Below are 18544 nucleotides of genomic sequence, written 5' to 3'. Positions count from 1 at the left end.
ACAGGACGTGAGTGTACCGCACGCGGTGTGCAGGTCATGGCCAAGCCCAGTGTGGTTCTGTAATCACTGTGAGACCACCTTCACTGGCCCACCTCATTGCCCCGCCTCAGCGGCCCCGGGCTGCAGCAGGTGGTGCAGCAGGATGCCCGTGGCGACGCTGACGTTCAGGCTTTCCACCTGCGCCGCCCCCGCCCCGCCGGGGATGCGCACCAGCGCCTCGCAGGCCCGGCGCACGTTGGTGCGCAGGCCCGCGCCCTCGCTGCCCATGACCAGGAGGGTGGGCGCGCCGGGCGCGACCCCGGTGCAGGCCTGCGCCTCGGCCCCGCCGTCGGCGCCCAGCACGCGCCAGCCCGCCCCCCGCGCCGCCGCCAGCGTGGCCGGCAGGTTGCGGCAGGAGTGCACGGGGAAGAGCTCCATGGCGCCGGCGGAGGCCTTGCTCACGACGCCGGAGAGGGGGGAGGAGTTGCGCGCGCAGGTCAGCACGCCTGCCGCGCCCAGGAAGAAGGCGGAGCGCAGCGCCGCCCCGAAGTTTTGCTGCGAGGGCGGGCAGGATTGGGTGTGAGGGGTCCGAGAAGTGAGCAGTCCGGCGCGGGGGGGGCACTACGCAGAGGGAATCAGCCTGGCTGCGCCTCCTCGCATACCAAGGGGAACATGGTGATGCGGCGCGCTCCCGGGGTGCTGTGTGCAGCACTGCGCGGGCACGATGTCGACACCGACGAGCAACACCAAACCTCATCTCCAGGCACTCACGGGATCGGTGACCTCGTCCAGACACAGCCACACAGGTCCGGCATCTACAAAAGGGGCATGGGAGGAGCAGTGTCCTCAGACAGGGCAGTGAGGCCATCACTGCCGCGACCCTCCTCGTCAGATCTGCGCCACGGCTGTTGGGCAGTCGACCCAGGTTGCCTGCACAAGCCCGCAAACCCACCCTGCGCTGAGGGGGGCGGGGGCAAGTCTGCGATGTCGATGAACTCCAGGGGCGAGCAGTCCAGCATCAAGCCCTGGCGCAGGGAAACAGCTGGGGGAGGAGGTTGAAGGGGGCTCCCTGCAGAGCATCCTCAGCAAGCAACCCACTGGAGGGACTCTTTGCCAAACAATGACTCATCCTGGCACCTGGTGCGGCCTGTTGTCTGCCAGCAGGTTGAGATCGTGCTTGGATGCCAGGAAGACAGGACACCCGATGGCCTGTGCTGCTTCTCTGGCCCGATTCAGCACCACCGAGTCCTGTCAGATTGATGTGGCGGGGTAGGTTTAGTGGAACTCACCAAAGCGGGTGCCGTCGGTTGCCCTGTCAATGCTAAGCCACCTCTCCCTATCCCGGCCACAGCCAGCCGCCCAGTGAGCACGCTGCCCACCTTGCGTGCCGATCCATCAATGTCCTGTTGTATGTGCAGGGCATGGATCTCCCGCCTGCCCGCCGTGAGCGCCGCCAGCACAGGAGAGACACCATACAGCACCTCGCCTTGCCAACCCTCCTTGAGGAGGGCGCCGCTGGACGGCGGCATGCCCTGTCGAGCCTCCTCCTTCCTCTCCCGCCAGTTTATGCCTGCTTTGGGGAGGAAACCTGCTTTGTGACGAATGCAGGTCTGGGCAGGCTCAAAGGTAGGAATTCATTGCCCTCCAGATCCAGCTCACCACCGGGTGACGATTGCCGGGCTCCCGAGTAGCCATTGGAGCGACGGGGGGGCCGATCCGTGTACCTATTATCCCGACTGCCTCGTTTGTATCTGGAAGGTGGGCCGTCGTTCCTCTCTCCTTTGTATCCTTGGCCCCTGTCCCGGTAGGTATCGGGTGGACCAGGACGAGAGCCCCTCCAGTCTGGGCGCTCATCATATGGCTCCACTGGCGAATCGAAATACGACGACCGTCTCCTGAAGCCCTCGCTATGAGGAGCAGCGGTGGTCAGGTGGCGCGACCATGGTATGCGTTGGAAAGCAACAGCCTGCAACACTCCCCGGCCGAGCAACCCAGAAACGGCCATGGCATGGTTCATTCTAACAAGTCAAAATATTTGCATATGCTCATGGGCAGTGCGTGTCTCAAAATCAAAGTGGCATGCACGTGCACTATCGTGGGAGGCTGGCCTCCGGCACGGGCACTTACTCTGGGCGCAACCTTATCAACCATCCCCAAAGGCAAGATTTCGATGTTCCCCTGATCCATGGTCTTTACCCTGTCAACAGCAGCCTGTCGCCCTGAGTGTCCACCATCTGATGGTTTGGGGACTGGCACTCGAGTTACCCGCCACTTGGGGATTGGGATTGCGACCCTGGGATAGGGAAAGCGGGGACTCGCCCCCTAGCCCCAACGGCATACTTGAACCCGGACACCCTGCTTCCTCCCCCTGAATTGTCCTTAGTTAAGAATCAATCTTGCAGGTGTTTGACACTTTGTTCCAGCAACTCCTCTGCAGTAGGCCTCCGTGGCCTCCTAGCGCACTGATCACATCTTAAAATGGCTTCGACGAAGTCCGTCCCGGTGACCATGCTGTCCGGCTTCTTGGGAGCAGGTAGGCGTTTTAGTGTGTTCTGTATTGATTGCATATGTATGTGCATGCATGAAGCGTCCATGTGACGGGAGGAACCGATGGCTGTGAGGGGTGACGGGGTCAGCATCCGCGCGGGGCACCATGGCACTCGACAAGACGTTACATTGCGATTGCTCACGTCGAGAATGCACAACGTAGAGTATTTGAGCCCTTTTGACACTCCCCCCTCCCCCTCCGGCAGGCAAGACCTCGCTCTTGAGGTATGTGCTGCAGAGCAGCGGCCTCAAGGTGGCCTGCATCGTCAACGATGTGGCAGCAGTGAACATCGACGCCAAGCTCATTCGCGGCGATGCTGCCCGCGACCCCAACAGCACCACCGCCGACCTCACGGACACCATCGAGCTCGCCAACGGATGTGCCTGTGAGTCTGGGCTGGTGTCCTTGACGGGTGGGATGTGCTGTCTTGTCAAAGTTCAGTGCTCAGCTGACCATTCACTCGGCACTGCACAGGCTGCAGCATTGCCGATGAGCTGATGGCGAGCTTTGCTAACTTGCTGGAGCTCTCAGACAAGCGCGGGACCTCGTATGATAGGTGTGCCGAAGCTTGATAGTGATTCAGTGCATGGGGCCCAAAACCAGGGTACACAAGTGAAACGTTGTAGAGGAAGCATCCGTGGATGTATGCCCCTCCGTTTCAAAAGCACAGTTGATGCATGGCTTGGCCAATGACTGCTTCAACTCCCCTCAAAGACCCCCCCCTCCATACACACTCTCTTGGCAGAATCATCCTAGAGAACAGTGGGGTTGCCGAGCCCCAAAACATCCGGGACCAGTTCAATGACGCCATCGCCGAGGGGCACCCACTCATGCAGCGCTGCCATTTGGACACCCTCATCACAGGCACGGCTGGTCGGAGTTGGTGGGTGGAGAGGCAGCGCATGCGAGCAGCGCATGTGCCTCTGGGCCCTGTGTTTCGTCGGGCTGGCCAAGGCCATGTGCTCTTGCTTGGCCCCAGGAGCTTCCCCCTGACTCCCAACCTTGAATTCTGGGGCCTGACTGACCCATGCGTTCCCCTCCTCCCTCCATACCAGTCGTGGACTCCGGCACCTTCATCAATGACTACTCCAGTAGAGCCCCACTCATGTCGCGACCCGATCTGGGGGAGGGCGGCGGGCTACGCCCCGTGGTAGACCTCCTGGTGGAGCAGATCGAGTGCGTAGTTGTTACAATTCCTTCTTCATAGAGGGTCTGGGTGCTGAGGTTGAAGAACGAGGCAAGCAGCCACTGTGCTCGGGCTCCATGTGATGTGAAGGGTCCCGGCTCTGCATCCTGCTACCTGCTCAGCCTCGTGCGGTCCAAGTCATACACCTTCATTCTCTGCCTCTCCAGGGTCGCCGACTACATTGTTCTGAACAAGATTGACCTGCTGGACACTGCCACCGTGGAGTCCCTGACAGCCATCATGGCGTCCCTGAATCCGCTGGCCCAGGCAAGGCTTGAAGAAGGGAGGAATATGGGGAGTCTGACAGTATTATTATCAGGCACTGCATCCATGCAAGTATCAAGACTTATGAGTTGAAAGGCATCGTGTGGGGATTGGGCCCAGTCGCTTCAAAGTGTGAACAAGAGAGGGTTGTCAACGTCTTGAGCGCAGCAGGGCAGGCACCTTCAAGTAGTTCCCGCCCATGCTGCCATGCCCACGCCTCCTGCGCTCGCTCACACCGCCCAGGTGGTCTCCTGCGAGCACGGCAAGATCCCTGCAGATATGCTGTTTGGAAAGGACGCACAGGCGCTTGTCGCGCACCTGAACACCGAAGGCCAGCATCGCGGCGCGGTGGCGGCGGCCCACAGCCTCCGCGCTGAGGCAGCGCAGGAGGCGGAGGAGGGGGAGGAGGAGGCAGGTCATGCGCACAAGCGCGAGCACCATGAGCATGGGCATGAGCATGGGCATGACGGCCACGAGCACAAGCATGACCATGCTCATGGCCATCACGAGCATGGGCATGATCATCATGACCGTGGTCACAAGCACGACGAGCGTGGGCATGACCACGGGCGCAAGCACGGGCACAAGCACGATCGCCAGACCACCACCGCCGCCAAGCGCTTTGGCATCACCTCCTTTGTGTACGCGCGGCGCCTGCCCTTCCACCCCCAGAGGCAAGCATGGCCTGGGCGGGATTGCTGGTTGGCGGGATGCTTGGATGGCGCCCAGACCTGCTGGAGACCCCCTGGACCTGGCGTCAATGTCAGCCTGGCACCTTGCATTTCTGTCGGGATCTCGTGATGAGTTTCCACGCAGAGATATCGATCCCCTACCCCATCTCACACACACGCATACAGAAACCCCTCCCCCTCACAACACAAGCAGGCTGAAGGACCTGGTGCTGAAGTGGATGCCGGTGTCCCACAACAAGACGCTGGAGCAGGGCCAGGAACCCGAGCTGGGCGACTCCCCCATCAAGACGGTGCTCCGCTCCAAGGGCTTCATGTGGGTAGCCAATTCCCACACCACCGCCTTCTACTGGAGTCACGCGGGGCAGTACTTTGAGATCCGGGACGAGGGCGAGTGGTGGTCGGCGGTGGCCGACGACATGTGGCCCGAGGCCCGGCCCCAGCGCGACGTCATCCTGGCCGACTTTGACGCGGAGGGCGAGTGGGGCGACCGCCGCCAGGAGATCGTCTTCATTGGCGCCAGCATGGACGAGGCGGCCATCACCGCGCAGCTGGACAGCGCGCTGCTCACCGAGGAAGGTGGGTGGGCAGGGTTTGGTGACGCAGAGGCCTGTATTTTGTACACTGGGGTCGCCTGCTGGGCATGGGATGTTGCCTGCCGCCCAGTCGGGCATCGCTTGCGATCGCGGGCCATGACTATTCGCATCGCCCATTGCCATACTTGAGTCCATTCAGCCCTCGGCCACCCTGTGATCACCCTCCCGATCACACCCCAACCAACCCCTGGTCCGCAGAGATGAGCGACTACCGCGCAAACTTTGATGAGCCAGACCCAGTGCACCCCGATGCTCTCAAGCTGGCGGCAGTGCCCAAGAAGGCCAAGCACTGAGCTGGGCGCTGGAGGGGGAGAGAGTGATCAGATGCAGGCCAGCTTGCTTGTGCTTGCAGGAAGGTGGGGCAATGATCCCGTGCATTCCTATCCCCTAGATCCTGCTGCTCAGACCTTGGCAGCCTGGGAAGCATGGCCTGTCCCTGCCTCATTCGCCCCTCCACTGATCAACATTGTAATAAGCACGAGCATACAGTCCTGTACATTGGGGGAGTCCTGGAGTTACACATGGGGTGCAAGGGCTTGATGCGAACAGTGATTGGCCATGGAAGTGTGGTCAGCCGAGTGCACGCAGACCGTGCATGCACAAGCCTGCTGAGAGCCGGGTGGCCAAGATGATGGAATTCAAGAGTGGCAAGAGAAACTGGATGATTGGAGCAGGGAGGTCCATTTCAAATGTGCAGGTCCCCCAGAGTGGCAAGGGGGAGCAAAAATGCATGATGATGACTGGCGCAGTGCCTCCTAAGAACAGCTTCATCCGGGACGGCACACGGTCTGGGCCGGGCGGAGGATGACCGCAGGGCCACCCCAGGGTCTACCTGAACTCCAGGTTCCACTTCTGCTGCACGGTGGTCATGATCACCGGGCTCACCCAGTCTGGCAGCTGCGCCAGGAACTCCTGGGTTGCCGGGGTCGCGTCCAGGTGTGCCACGTGGGTGGTGAGACTCAGCACCTGGCCTGGAGCGGCGTCAATCCAGAACCTCAGAGCTTTGGATCCCCACGCCGTTGAGAATCGGGTCAGGTGGGCAGGGAAGCCCTGTGTTGATTGGGTGGGTGGGAGGATGGGTGTGGGGGTGATGTACAAGGTCGGGCTGTGGGTGCATGGGTGATATTGGTGGCCAGGTCAGCGTGCAGGGAACCTGTTCGAGGGCCACACTCGACACTCAGACTCTCACCAAGCGCGACCACGGAACAATCACAGCAGAGAGCCTCTCCCTCTCATAATCCCCATCGCCATCCCGTTTCTCTCCCCCTTCCCTCCCGGCTCACCCCCTGGGTCTGGACCGGCGCAAGCTCCTCGCCAAAAGACCAGGCGCTGGCGGCGCCGGTGCAGTTGACCATGCCCAGCCCCGCCTCCACCAGCCCCAGCTCCAGCTCCCAGCGCAGGAGCGAGGCGTCGGCGGGGGATGCGCCGTAGGCCACCGTGGTGAGGGTTGGCAGGGCGGTGTCGTTTTCCAGGGGCGGTGCGGGCATGTCCAGCCCCTGCATCAGCCGGTTCAGGGGGTAGACTGTCTGCAGCGGTGGGGGGTGGGGGTTGAAGGGGGTTGAGGGGTTGAGGGGTGGGTGGGGGAAAAGTGGGTCCCATGAAGCTGGCCAGTGCTTTATTCAAGGCAGCAAAGATTGAGCGGTAGTAGCCTGCTCAGCCTCCATGCTTCCCCCCTCTCACCAGTTCAACTTCCTTCCCACCTACCGCTCAATATCCTCGCGCCACCCCTCCCCCACCCCTCACCTCCCAGTACGGCTCCGTGGTGGGCCGCGCGTGCTGCAGCAGGTGCGGCGGCAGCGTGGAAGCCACCGGGAAGCCGTCAATGGCCGACACGGTCCACCGCGCCTCCAGCCCCTGGCCCGGTGCAGACGCCGGCGCGTGGTGGTGCTGCACGAACAGGCGCTTGGGCGCCCATGGCGTGTAGGGTGCCGCGCCGCCGGCGGCGCTGGACCAGCCGCCGGCGGCGGCCGAGAGGGCCAGCAGACCGAGCAGGGCTGGGCGCCCCGCCCTCCCCAGCCGCGCGGCCAGGTGCGGGGTCAGCGTGCCCGCGCAGAGGTAGACCGCTACGCCCGCAAGGGTGCCGATGGCCACGTCGCCGATGACTAATCCCAGCAGGCCCGGGGCGGCGCCCGCCAGTCCAATCTTCTCCGTCACGTACAGCAGCGCCGTCACCGCCACGGGCATGGACACTGGGAGGGGGTTGGGGGGAGAAGGAGGGGGGGGAGGAGTAGGGGGAAGTTGGGGGCAAGGAGTGGGGGAAGTTATGGGGGGAAGTTATGGGGGAAAGTGGGTGGGAAGGAGTGGGTGGAAGGGGGAAAAGGAGCGGAGGGAGGGCGGGCACGAGGGTGGCAATCGCCGGGGGTCCGCATGCCAAGCCAGGCTGTGTTGCGTGTATCAAACAGCTGGAACCCCCCCATCCACGCACCCCATGCCCCTGCTTCCCCCAGCCGCCGAAATCCAGCTCCGCACCGAGCAGGGGAAGAGCCATGAGCGCGGCGGCGAGCAGGCTGGTCACGGGCCCCGGCCTGGCCCAAGCCAGGACCACCGCCAGGATGGTGCCCGTCGCCCAGAGGGCGTTCAGGTAGCCGGCGTAGATGCCGTGGGCAGCCAGGATGGAGGCCACGGCGGCGTGGAAGGTCGCGGAGCCAAGCGACTGGACCATCGCGTCGGGCTGGGAAGAGCGGCGCGTGCACAGCACGTAGGGCAGCAGGAGGCCGGCCAGGGCGGCCGGGAAGAAGGTGCAGTACACCTGCCAGTACCGGCCGTACCAGGCGATGGGAGCGCCTGCAGGAAGGGAAGTGTGTCAGTTTTGTGGGGTGGGTGGGGGTTGTCGAAAAGGGTTTCAGGCACGAACCTTGGAGCGCATGCCTCAAATGTGCAGGTTGCCCAGTCGGCCCAATGGACAGAATCCCAGGAAACGAGGAGGTCCCCGACAACCCAGGCCTCGACCAGAGCGCCAGCACCACGGACTCTATGCTTCAGGCCCCGCGGCAGGCATCGGTGACTCTCGCGCCATCGCACTCCCGCCATGCCACTCCGCCTCCCAATCCCCTCGCACCCGTGACTAGGGCCCTGGTTGCGCCCAGCAGGGCAGGCACCACCAGCGCCAGCAGGACGGAAAAGAAAGCGCGGAGCGTGCCACCAGCGGCGGCCTTCAGCCCAAAGCCGCGCAGCGCCCGCGGCTGTGGAGGCGGGGACAGAGTGCTGGAGTTGAGATGGGCGGTGGGGAAGGCGAGGTTTGTCGCTGGCGGCAGCGTACACGCATGGCCCAGCAACCCCTCAGACGGTGAGGCGGGCGGGCTGACTCATCAATTACTCACGTTTGCAGCGGGAAGGAGCAGGCTGCCGAGGAGCACCTGGAACAGGATCACCAGCGGCACATGGTGCAGCCTGCTTGCAAGGGCGTAGGAATATACCACCTGCAGAATGTTGGGGTGGCAGTATGAAGCTGGGGATGCCTGCAAATACTAGCCTGAAGAAGGCTGCTCACCTCCAGACTGTCATCGGTGAGGGTGCCGAGTCAAAAGGAGTCGCCACCGAGGATCCCCTCACTCAACCCCAGTCTAGAGCCAGCCTGGACCCAGGGCCACAGCCCATCCGTACCATTTTGAGCCCTGCGAGGTCAAAGGCGACGTAGCCGTCGCCAGGTGCTGACGCCGGCGGGGGCTGCCCGGACCCCAGCACCCTCGCAAACTCCAACGTCGCGGCCAGCGTGTTTTCCCCCATGGACTGCGTGGGTGTGGATGGAGCAGCGTGATGTAGAAGGGAAAGACTGAGTGTCCTGGTTTTCCTGACGGCCATCCAGCCCCCACCCCATCCGGTCACACCTCCCACAAAGCGCCCCCTCCCATCTCACCTGGAGGGTCCCTGGGCGCACACGATCAGCGACGTCCTGGTTGGTGTGGTATGCCAGTCCGTCAAATACCTGCGCCACGTCGATGCCCGGCAGCGAGCCTGCCCGCCTGTAGGAGAAGAGCCGGTAGTCTGTGTCGGCGGGGATCAGGCCTGCACACGGCAAGGGGTGGAAGCTGTGCTCGTGGGACGGGGTGTTTTGTCGCAAAGCTGGTGGGTGGTGGGATGAGGAGGATGCGGATGCGGCAGTGATCTGAGGGCAGGGAAGGGTGTCTGCCAGGCTGGGCTGCATGCCGATGAAAATCTTCCCATTGGCCGAGCACTGATTGTGGATCAGAAGCAAGAACAAGCCTCCGAGTCTCATCAGGCTGGCTCCATCACCAGCATGGCCACAGGCACCATCCCTCCAGGTCAGGACCATGTGCACAAGCCGCCCAGCCGTATGGGCGCCCGCGCTCCAACCGCCACCCCATCACCCCCGGACCCCCGACCAACCCCCCGCGCGCACCCAGGTCAAAAAAGTCCTGGAACACGGTGTTCCCTCGTGGGTGAGGGGCCGACCGGGCGTAGGCCGGCAGCGTCCAATCCAGGCTGGACTGGAACAGGACGTCCGGGCCCCAAGGCCCCGTGCTCTCCAGGTTGACAAAGGCGCCCAGGCCCGGGGCGTGGGCGCCGTGGCGCATGAACCCGTGGGCCGCCTGCATCAGCGTCTCCTCCCCGCCGTTGAGCAGGAGGACCAGGGGCGCAGCCGGGCTCCGGCCCCGATTCGCCACCACCACGCGCGCCACCTCCAGCATCACCCCGATGCAGGTGGCCGCGTCGGAGGCGCCCACGCTGCCCATGGCACTGTCAAAGTGGCTGTTGACCAGCACAGCGGGGGCGCGGGCGCCGGGGCCCCGGGCGGGGGCGATGCGCAGGACCACGTTGCTCAGACCCACGTAGGCGTTGCCAAACGTGTGCCCAAAGGCCTTCAGGGTCATGGAGTCGGTGACCTGCGGGGAGGGGGGGTGGGGGTTGGTTGTGAAAGGGCGGGGACGAAGGACGCAGGACAGGCAGCGGGCGAGCCAGGTGCACGGCCTGGGGGGGATGGCCCAAAGGAGACAGGCACCCCACCAGCACCACCAGCGCGCTCCTGCCACCTTTTCGATGGACGCCTCCACGACCAGGTCTGGCCGGCTCCGAGCAGCCTCCTCGGCGAGGCCGTCGAAGACGGACAGCAGGTACCGGGCAGCCTCCTCCAGGCCGGGAGTGCTCACCTGATAGGGGAGCGGGTTGTAAAGGTTGCTTGTCTGATGAGCACATGAACTTTGTCTGGCAAGCTTGACAGCAACTCAACTCTTCAGGAGCCCCCTCATTCCTGCAGTTGACGCTCCTTCCCATTCCCACACCTGTCGATCCCCAATGACGTCTGCCAGATGGCGGACATGGAGCATCGCTCGCTCCTCAGAAAAGACATTGGCCGGGGCGGTGCTGGGCAGGGGCGCCGGCACCCGGCGCATGGAGTACCAGTTGGCGGCTGCCTGCGGGGTGTGTTGGCCACCTGGGTTTTCAGCAGGGTGGCCTGGAGACGACCAGCTGGTGTGTGTTGGCATCGTGTCGTACAACTGACCTCTGATAAACATTCGAATCTCTCGTGATGGGTTGACCTCGTAATTCCCCTCTCAGCTCACCACAAGGGCAAACATGGTCGAGTACACCCCGAACAGGTGCCGAGGAGTGTTTCGCCGGTGGCTCTTGGCAGCCGTGTCCGATGCCATGCTGTCCCCCAAGTCGGACCAGGGTGTCCTTTGCCCAGGGATGGCAAGGGAGCCCTATCCTGCTTTGTGCGTTTCTCAGCAAGATCTGTCCTTTGTGTCCGTCACGCCTTGGGGCGCTTGGGCCTGACGAAGCCCACGTCGTCCGGCGAGGCGATCAACAAAACGTTTGTTGGGAAGGAGGCGGTAGGTCAAAGTTGGCCTCGCCGAGTACATGTGTATCGAAGGGAGCTGGAGGATTACCGATGTAGACACCATGGATGCTGGGAAGGGAGCATGAGATGCATGAGATGCTTTACGTTGACCATCCTCAAATGGAATCACTCGGACCCCAGGGTCTCATCGATCCCACTTTCCAGGATCAGCCCATCGGCCTCCAGTCTCGCCACGATGGCTTCTGCTATGGCCTCAAGCTGGGGGTATGGATCGCCGCCGATGTGGAGGTACCACTCGGACTCGGCGTACTGGAGGGTGGCCAGCTGGGTGGCCAGGAGCGAGGGGGGCATGAAATGGGAGCCCTGTTGCGCCCGCCGCGCAACCTGGGCCTCCAGCGTCGCCGCTCCAGGGTCCAACAGCACGAAGAGGAGGGGGGCGGCGGCCTCACCCAGGGCCCTGGCAATGTACTGCCTGTACTCTGGCGTGAGGGCCGAGCAGGCCACCACCACCCTCTCCCCACTACCGTGTGCACATGCCGCAGGGTGGGGGAGAGGGATGCTCAAGAACGAGACGGGCGACACCTCACGAGCGCCGCAGGATCAGGAAGGCGTGCATGGCGCCGGGCGTCGGTCGACAACCTGGTGGCCTCGGCGAGTCACAGGCCCCCCGCCATATCCAAGTGCTCCAGCATGCTCCAGGGGAGGCACCGGGCATCGGCCGGGCACCTGGCTCCAGAATCGCCGCACAGCGCCCCAAATCAACCACTTTTTCGGATGGAATCGCACCTGCTGAGGTGGCGCCGAGCGCAGCTGGCCAGGCTCTCGAGCCACGGCCACCGGTCCTCGTCGGTCAAGGGCACCCCGGCCGACATCGTGGCTGCATGAGGGGGTGGAGGTCTCGTCGTGGCAGGGTGATAATCGGGTCGACGGACTCTGCCCCGGCGCTCGACAGCTCCAGAGTGACACGTCGGGCTTGGGCATTGGAAAGCGCGTCATCCCATCGCCTGGCTCACCAATGTTGGCTGGGGGGTGAAAGTCGTCCCCCTCCAGAAAGGTACAGCGCAGCCGCTCGGACAGCATGCTTCCCAAGGTACTGCGAAGGGTGCAAAGGGTGCAGGGGCTATGTTTGGGCATTGTTGGGGGCATTGTTGGGGGCATTGGTTGGGGGCATTGGTTGGGGCAATGTTGGGGGCATTGTTGGGGGCATTGTTTAGGGCAATGTTTGGGGCATTGTTTGGGGCATTGTTGGGGGCATTGTTGGGGGCATTGGTTGGGCAATGTTTGGGCATGTTGTCCCTGTTGCGCCCGCCGCGCAACCTGGGCCTCCAGCGTCGCCGCTCCAGGGTCCAACAGCACGAAGAGGAGGGGGGCGGCGGCCTCACCCAGGGCCCTGGCAATGTACTGCCTGTACTCTGGCGTGAGGGCCGAGCAGGCCACCACCACCCTCTCCCCACTACCGTGTGCACATGCCGCAGGGTGGGGGAGAGGGATGCTCAAGAACGAGACGGGCGACACCTCACGAGCGCCGCAGGATCAGGAAGGCGTGCATGGCGCCGGGCGTCGGTCGACAACCTGGTGGCCTCGGCGAGTCACAGGCCCCCCGCCATATCCAAGTGCTCCAGCATGCTCCAGGGGAGGCACCGGGCATCGGCCGGGCACCTGGCTCCAGAATCGCCGCACAGCGCCCCAAATCAACCACTTTTTCGGATGGAATCGCACCTGCTGAGGTGGCGCCGAGCGCAGCTGGCCAGGCTCTCGAGCCACGGCCACCGGTCCTCGTCGGTCAAGGGCACCCCGGCCGACATCGTGGCTGCATGAGGGGGTGGAGGTCTCGTCGTGGCAGGGTGATAATCGGGTCGACGGACTCTGCCCCGGCGCTCGACAGCTCCAGAGTGACACGTCGGGCTTGGGCATTGGAAAGCGCGTCATCCCATCGCCTGGCTCACCAATGTTGGCTGGGGGGTGAAAGTCGTCCCCCTCCAGAAAGGTACAGCGCAGCCGCTCGGACAGCATGCTTCCCAAGGTACTGCGAAGGGTGCAAAGGGTGCAGGGGCTATGTTTGGGCATTGTTGGGGGCATTGTTGGGGGCATTGGTTGGGGGCATTGGTTGGGGCAATGTTGGGGGCATTGTTGGGGGCATTGTTTAGGGCAATGTTTGGGGCATTGTTTGGGGCATTGTTGGGGGCATTGTTGGGGGCATTGGTTGGGGCAATGTTTGGGGCATTGTTTGGGGCATTGTTTGGGGCATTGTTGGGGGCATTGTTGGGGGCAATGTTTGGGGCATTGTTGGGGGCATTGTTGGGGGCAATGTTTGGGGCATTGTTGGGGGCATTGTTGGGGGCAATGTTTGGGGCATTGTTGGGGGCATTGTTGGGGGCATTGTTTGGGGCATTGTTGGGGGCATTGTTGGGGGCATTGGTTGGGGCAATGTTTGGGGGCATTGTTGGTTTGGGGCATTGTTGGGGGCATTGTTGGGGGCAATGTTTGGGGCATTGTTGGGGGCATTGTTGGGGGCATTGTTTGGGGCACTGTTTGGGGCATTGTTTGGGGCATTGTTTGGGGCATTGTTGGGGGCATGCAAGAGCATGGCTGATCTCGCTTAGGGGTGCATTCCACAAAGAAGCCTTCCTCTTTTAGGTGTGCAGGCAACGCAATGTGCAGCTGGCAGCTGCAAAGGCCTGAACAAGTGATGCCGAGTCCACACCATGTACATGCCAACACTCCCAGGCACGGTTTCAGGTTCACCTTTTGCCGCAGCCTGACACGCCGCAGAGAACGAGCGCGGGTTTGATCAGCTCCTGTCTGACATGGAATGGGGTGGAGCCCGACGGCTCGCCCGCTCTCATGCTGGGGCGACGAGCGGTCTCCCTTCTTGCCGGTGGTGCGGGTCGGACAGACGCTGTGAAACCCATTCAGGGTGTCGAGGCTCGCGGGGTTAGGGTTCGGCCATCGCAGGGGATTGGGCACCGTCGTCGGTCACGAGCTGGCCCTTTGGGGGGACCTAATAACGTCGCCGATCGGGCGCGAGAGAGGTAGCGATTTCGTTGTGCCGTGGCAAGGCAGCGCATCCCAGGGCACAAGGTTGTAGGGGACAAGGGAGCGGTGCATACCATGACTGCATGTCATAGGAAGAGCGGACCAACCGGGGTGTTGCAACGGGAGCTCGCCCGTCATGCACAGCACCCCTTGGTCCACCCGTCCACGATAGGCCATGGTCTGTTCCAGAGTCCACTCCAACCCTATGTCTTGGGTCTCTTGCTTGCCTTCCCACAGCACCATTCTCCATGTGATGTGACCTGCTCGCGTGCCAAGCTTGGACTGAAGGACGCCTGCTCCCCTGGCGATAAATACCCACCGACTTGCGATGTAACGGCCTTATTCTCGACAGTCTGTAGGTTGCGTTGCACATTGACAGAGTAAGGTCATTGAAGGACCATTGAGACTGGAGACTGAGTGCCCTAAAAACGTTACCTCTCCCGGCCCCCCTGGGCGACCTCAGAGCAGGTGTTGACGAGCGAGGTCCAGGTACACCAATTGTGGCCGTCCACAGACCCCAACCTCAACTAAAACTGATTCTCTGCAATACGATGACTGTGGACACCTGGGGGAGTTGTTTGGCAGTCCCCATTTTACATTACACCCTGTTCTCAGCTCAGGCCTGGTGTCGAGTTGAACAACTGTTGTGTGGGCGGGCTAGCCCCCACAACGGTGGACCGCTGTAGAGACCTACACAAGTTGGCATGGTACAGACGAGACCCCGAGTGCAGTGTGATGGTCGGGTTTCAGAGGCGTCGCAAGTGGAGTTGGTGCAGGGCACGTGCGCAGGTGGAAAGGGTGTAGGGCGCCGGAGAGGGTGGGCCCACAACAGAGCGGCATGGGAGGATGCTCACCATGCACAGCATCCCGCGGCTGGTCCACCGCGCCGGATTGGGCAGGCGATTGTTCAGTCAGCTGGGGCCTTTCTGAGAAGATGGGCTGCACTCCTGCGCCAAGCACCTATGACACAAGTAGGACGGGTTTCTGTTGCATGCAGCCCACGAGGGTGCGGGCATGCTCGGCACGGGATGAGTGTGGGATCGGTTCGGACGAGGCTGGCTTGTCTCGGTGGGCAAAGCGGAACGGGAGGATGCGCAGCATGCACAGCACCCCGCGGTTGGCCCAGATCGGGCAGGCGATTTCTCTGGCAGCCGGGGGTTGGACATGGTATTGTGGTGAGCTTTATCCTCGTAGTCTGTGACTGTTGACGGACCCAGGGCCCCGCCCTGGAGGCGCAGCGGGAGCAGATGAGGGCCTGACAAGCTCCGAATAATTCCCATGTCAGCGTGAAACTTCGGAGTCGAAAGTGGAGAATGTGAATTCTCCTGAAACCTCGCCTCGGTTTCCGCGGAATACGCAGGTTCGGCAACCCACCATCGGTGGGCGGACTGTGGTGAAGCGGTGGACTGCGGGGGCACGCCGCGCATCGTTTGCGAGGGATTCGATGCTGAAGGTGTGAGAAAACATGCCGTCCTTTTCGTCTTTTGGGGGTGGGGGACCGGCTGGCAATCTGTCCCAAGGTCGCACCGACTGGATAGCGCGCGCGCGCGCGACTCCAACGGGGGACGATGCGCAGCATGCACAGCACCACGCGGTTGGCCGAGATCGGTCGGAAACTCCCGCTGTTGGTCGGAGATGGGACATTGTTTTCTGGCAGGCTGTGTCCGCGTTAGTCTGTGAGTTTTGTTGCACCTCGGCGGGGCAAGGGGCCGGCCAAGGAGGCGCAGCGGGAGCAGATGGGGGCCTGAAAACTCTGAAGAGTTACCATGAGAGCACCAAATTTCAGAGTCGAAAGTGGAGAATGTGAACTCTCCTGAGACCTCGCCTCGGTTTCCTCGGAATACGCAGGTTCGGCAACCCACAATTGGTGGGCGGACTGTGGTGAAGCGGTGGACTGCGGGGGCACGCCGCGCATCGTTTGCGAGGGATTCGATGCTGAAGGTGTGAGAAATCATGCAGTCTATTTCGTCTTTTGGGGGTGTGTGTGGGAAGGCCTGCAATCTGTCACAAGGTCGCACCGACTGGATGGCGCGCGCGCGCGACGCCTGGAAGTGCAACGGGGTCGATGCGCAGCATGCACAGCACCCCGTGGTGGGTCCACCGTGCCAGATCGGTCGGAAACTCCCGCTGTCAGCCGGGGATTGGACATTTTTTATAGCAAGCTTTTTCCTCGTTGGTCTGTGAGTTTTGTTGCACCTCGGCGGGGCAAGGGGCCGGCCAAGGAGGCGCAGCGGGAGCAGATGGGGGCCTGAAAACTCTGAAGAGTTACCATGAGAGCACCAAATTTCAGAGTCGAAAGTGGAGAATGTGAACTCTCCTGAGACCTCGCCTCGGTTTCCTCGGAATACGCAGGTTCGGCAACCCACAATTGGTGGGCGGACTGTGGTGAAGCGGTGGACTGCGGGGGCACGCCGCGCATCGTTTGCGAGGGATTCGATGCTGAAGGTGTGAGAAATCATGCAGTCTATTTCGTCTTTTGGGGGTGTGTGTGGGAAGGCCTGCAATCTGTCACAAGGTCGCACCGACTGGATGGCGCGCGCGCGCGACGCCTGGAAGTGCAACGGGGTCGATGCGCAGCATGCACAGCACCCCGTGGTGGGTCCACCGTGCCAGATCGGTCGGAAACTCCCGCTGTCAGCCGGGGATTGGACATTTTTTATAGCAAGCTTTTTCCTCGTTGGTCTGTGAGTTTTGTTGCACCTCGGCGGGGCAAGGGGCCGGCCAAGGAGGCGCAGCGGGAGCAGATGAGGGCCTGAAAACTCTGAAGAGTTACCATGAGAGCACCAAATTTCAGAGTCGAAAGTGGAGAATGTGATGTCTCCTGATACCTCGCCTCGGTTTCCTCGGAATACGCAGGTTCGGCAACCCACAATTGGTGGGCGGACTGTGGTGAAGCGGTGGACTGCGGGGGCGCGCAGCGCATCGTTTGCGAGGGATTCGATGCTGAAGGTGTGAGAAAACATGCAGTCTATTTCGTTTTTGGGGGTGGGGGACCGGCTGGCAATCTGTCCCAAGGTCGCACCGACTGGATGGCGCGCGCGCGCGCGACGCCTGGAAGTGCACCCCCCGGCATAGGGGGGCGATGCGCAGCATGCACAGCACCCCGCGGTTGGCCGAGATCGGTCGGAAACTCCCGCTGTCAGCCGGGGATTGGACACTTGTTAAGGCAAGCTTCATCCGCGTTGGTCTGTGAGTTTTGTTGCACCTCGGCGGGGCAAGGGGCCGGCCATGGAGGCGCAACGGGAGCAGTCGGGACCATGGATATTATCGCACGGCACCCCCCGGCGCTCCGGGAAGCCTCCAATCGAAAAAAGAATTCATTTTGTGCAATAAAACAGCAAAAAAAGGGGAAAAAGTCCACCCCAGTCGGGATTCGAACCCGAGACCTTCGACTATTTTCTTTTCCTTTAGGAAATCGACGCGCTATCCACTGCGCTACAGGGGCATCCTGGGGCAAACCAGGCGTGAGGAATTTCAAGGTTGCAAAATGAATTAAAACCCAGTTCAAGTACAAACCCGTTCCAGAGAATCATCGGAATGTGTACATTCTTCTTCCTCCTTTCTCAAATTGCCGCTTATTCAAAAGCTGTATCTGATATTAGTCAGGCTCTTCTCATATTACAATGGATCGAACCCACGGCCTGAGCAGGCACCCGGCATTTCCAACGTTTGGTCACGTCATGCCGGATGCCCCTCTGCCGAGCTTGCACTTTGAATGCGCGCGGCTGCATAGCCCCTTCAAACGATGGAACTCATGCGCAATTGGTGTAGTTGGTTGGCCAACCGTTTGTGGGAGCGGTAAGAGGAGGCGGCCCTCCGAAGGCCGTGGGTCGCGGCAGGCCGGCCAGGAAGAGCTTGACCAGCATGAGCATGTTCACCGCCGCGTTGACGTCGCGGTTCGCGACGTTGGCCGCGCAGGCCCTGTTGGCGCAGCGCTTGGTCCCCCAGACGTCCCCCGTCTCCAGCACTCCGCGGTGCACCCGCCGGTACTGGTGGGCGTGCAGGGCGGTGTGGCAGGCGCAGCACAGCTTGCTCGACCTGAACTCGTCCACCACCACCACCGTGCACACCCGCCGCAGGCGCTTCAGGAACCGCATCCAGGGCCCGGGCGGATGGCCCCGCATCACTCCGCCCCGGTCCTGCGCCGACCAGTTGCCGGCGCCGACGACGGTCGTCATGCCGGGTGGGGCGCGGAACTGCTCCGCCAGCCTGTTGATGGCCCACTCGCGCCGGAGATGCGCGCGGTGCCGCAGCTTCCTGAAGGGTTTCTTGAACATCCACGCGAGGCCCTCTTGCAGGTTTTGCACCACTGCTTTCACTCGCCGCAGCAGCGCCTCTATGCTGGCCGTCTTGAAGGTTGGGCACCTGTGTGCGAAGTGGTTGTGGTTGAGGCGGGTGAGTTTATGGGGGTGAGTTTATGGGGGGGTGAGTTTGGGGGGGTGAGGTTTTGGGGGGGGTGAGTTTTGGGGGGGTGAGTTTATGGGG

At 62.4% G+C, this 18544-nt stretch overlaps 5 protein-coding genes across 5 annotated transcripts in view; 1 reads left to right on the top strand and 4 right to left on the bottom strand.

Moving 5' to 3' along the window:
- Window positions 1-93: 93 nt before the first annotated feature.
- On the bottom strand, window positions 94-1508 carry F751_0785 (rRNA methyltransferase 1, mitochondrial; the record flags this gene model as incomplete). Its single annotated transcript, XM_011403229.1, has 6 exons — window positions 94-255; window positions 403-534; window positions 751-794; window positions 932-1004; window positions 1117-1227; window positions 1359-1508. 6 exons carry the CDS (start codon window positions 1506-1508, stop codon window positions 94-96), a joined length of 672 nt encoding a protein of 223 aa, XP_011401531.1.
- Window positions 1509-2457: 949 nt separating this feature from the next.
- Window positions 2458-5555, top strand: F751_0784 (Putative metal chaperone YciC; the record flags this gene model as incomplete). The annotated part of the gene is made up of 9 exons (XM_011403228.1): window positions 2458-2512; window positions 2733-2912; window positions 3002-3083; window positions 3273-3400; window positions 3583-3703; window positions 3881-4019; window positions 4530-4678; window positions 4863-5245; window positions 5461-5555. 9 exons carry the CDS (start codon window positions 2458-2460, stop codon window positions 5553-5555), a joined length of 1332 nt encoding a protein of 443 aa, XP_011401530.1.
- Window positions 5556-6090: 535 nt separating this feature from the next.
- On the bottom strand, window positions 6091-10871 carry F751_0783 (Endoplasmic reticulum metallopeptidase 1; the record flags this gene model as incomplete). The annotated part of the gene is made up of 13 exons (XM_011403227.1): window positions 6091-6312; window positions 6546-6788; window positions 7006-7116; window positions 7324-7451; window positions 7732-8046; window positions 8321-8444; window positions 8583-8681; window positions 8866-8991; window positions 9119-9267; window positions 9623-10106; window positions 10254-10370; window positions 10503-10634; window positions 10785-10871. 13 exons carry the CDS (start codon window positions 10869-10871, stop codon window positions 6091-6093), a joined length of 2337 nt encoding a protein of 778 aa, XP_011401529.1.
- Window positions 10872-11188: 317 nt separating this feature from the next.
- On the bottom strand, window positions 11189-13036 carry F751_0782 (putative gluconokinase; the record flags this gene model as incomplete). The annotated part of the gene is made up of 5 exons (XM_011403226.1): window positions 11189-11543; window positions 11810-11900; window positions 12037-12116; window positions 12743-12833; window positions 12970-13036. 5 exons carry the CDS (start codon window positions 13034-13036, stop codon window positions 11189-11191), a joined length of 684 nt encoding a protein of 227 aa, XP_011401528.1.
- Window positions 13037-17811: 4775 nt separating this feature from the next.
- F751_0781 (hypothetical protein) overlaps window positions 17812-18544 on the bottom strand; it is a gene marked incomplete at both ends in the record, with an annotated part of 5655 nt that continues 4922 nt past the window's right edge. Inside the window, one exon of the mRNA XM_011403225.1 lies at window positions 17812-18424. Within this exon, the coding sequence (XP_011401527.1) occupies window positions 17812-18424 (613 nt within the window). The remainder of the gene's footprint in view (window positions 18425-18544) is intronic.

The sequence above is a fragment of the Auxenochlorella protothecoides genome (assembly GCF_000733215.1).
Source record: "Auxenochlorella protothecoides strain 0710 unplaced genomic scaffold scaffold112, whole genome shotgun sequence".
NCBI lineage: Eukaryota > Viridiplantae > Chlorophyta > Trebouxiophyceae > Chlorellales > Chlorellaceae > Auxenochlorella > Auxenochlorella protothecoides.
The sequence above is the reverse complement of the archived record's forward strand: the minus strand, read 5'-3'. Positions and strand labels throughout refer to the sequence as shown.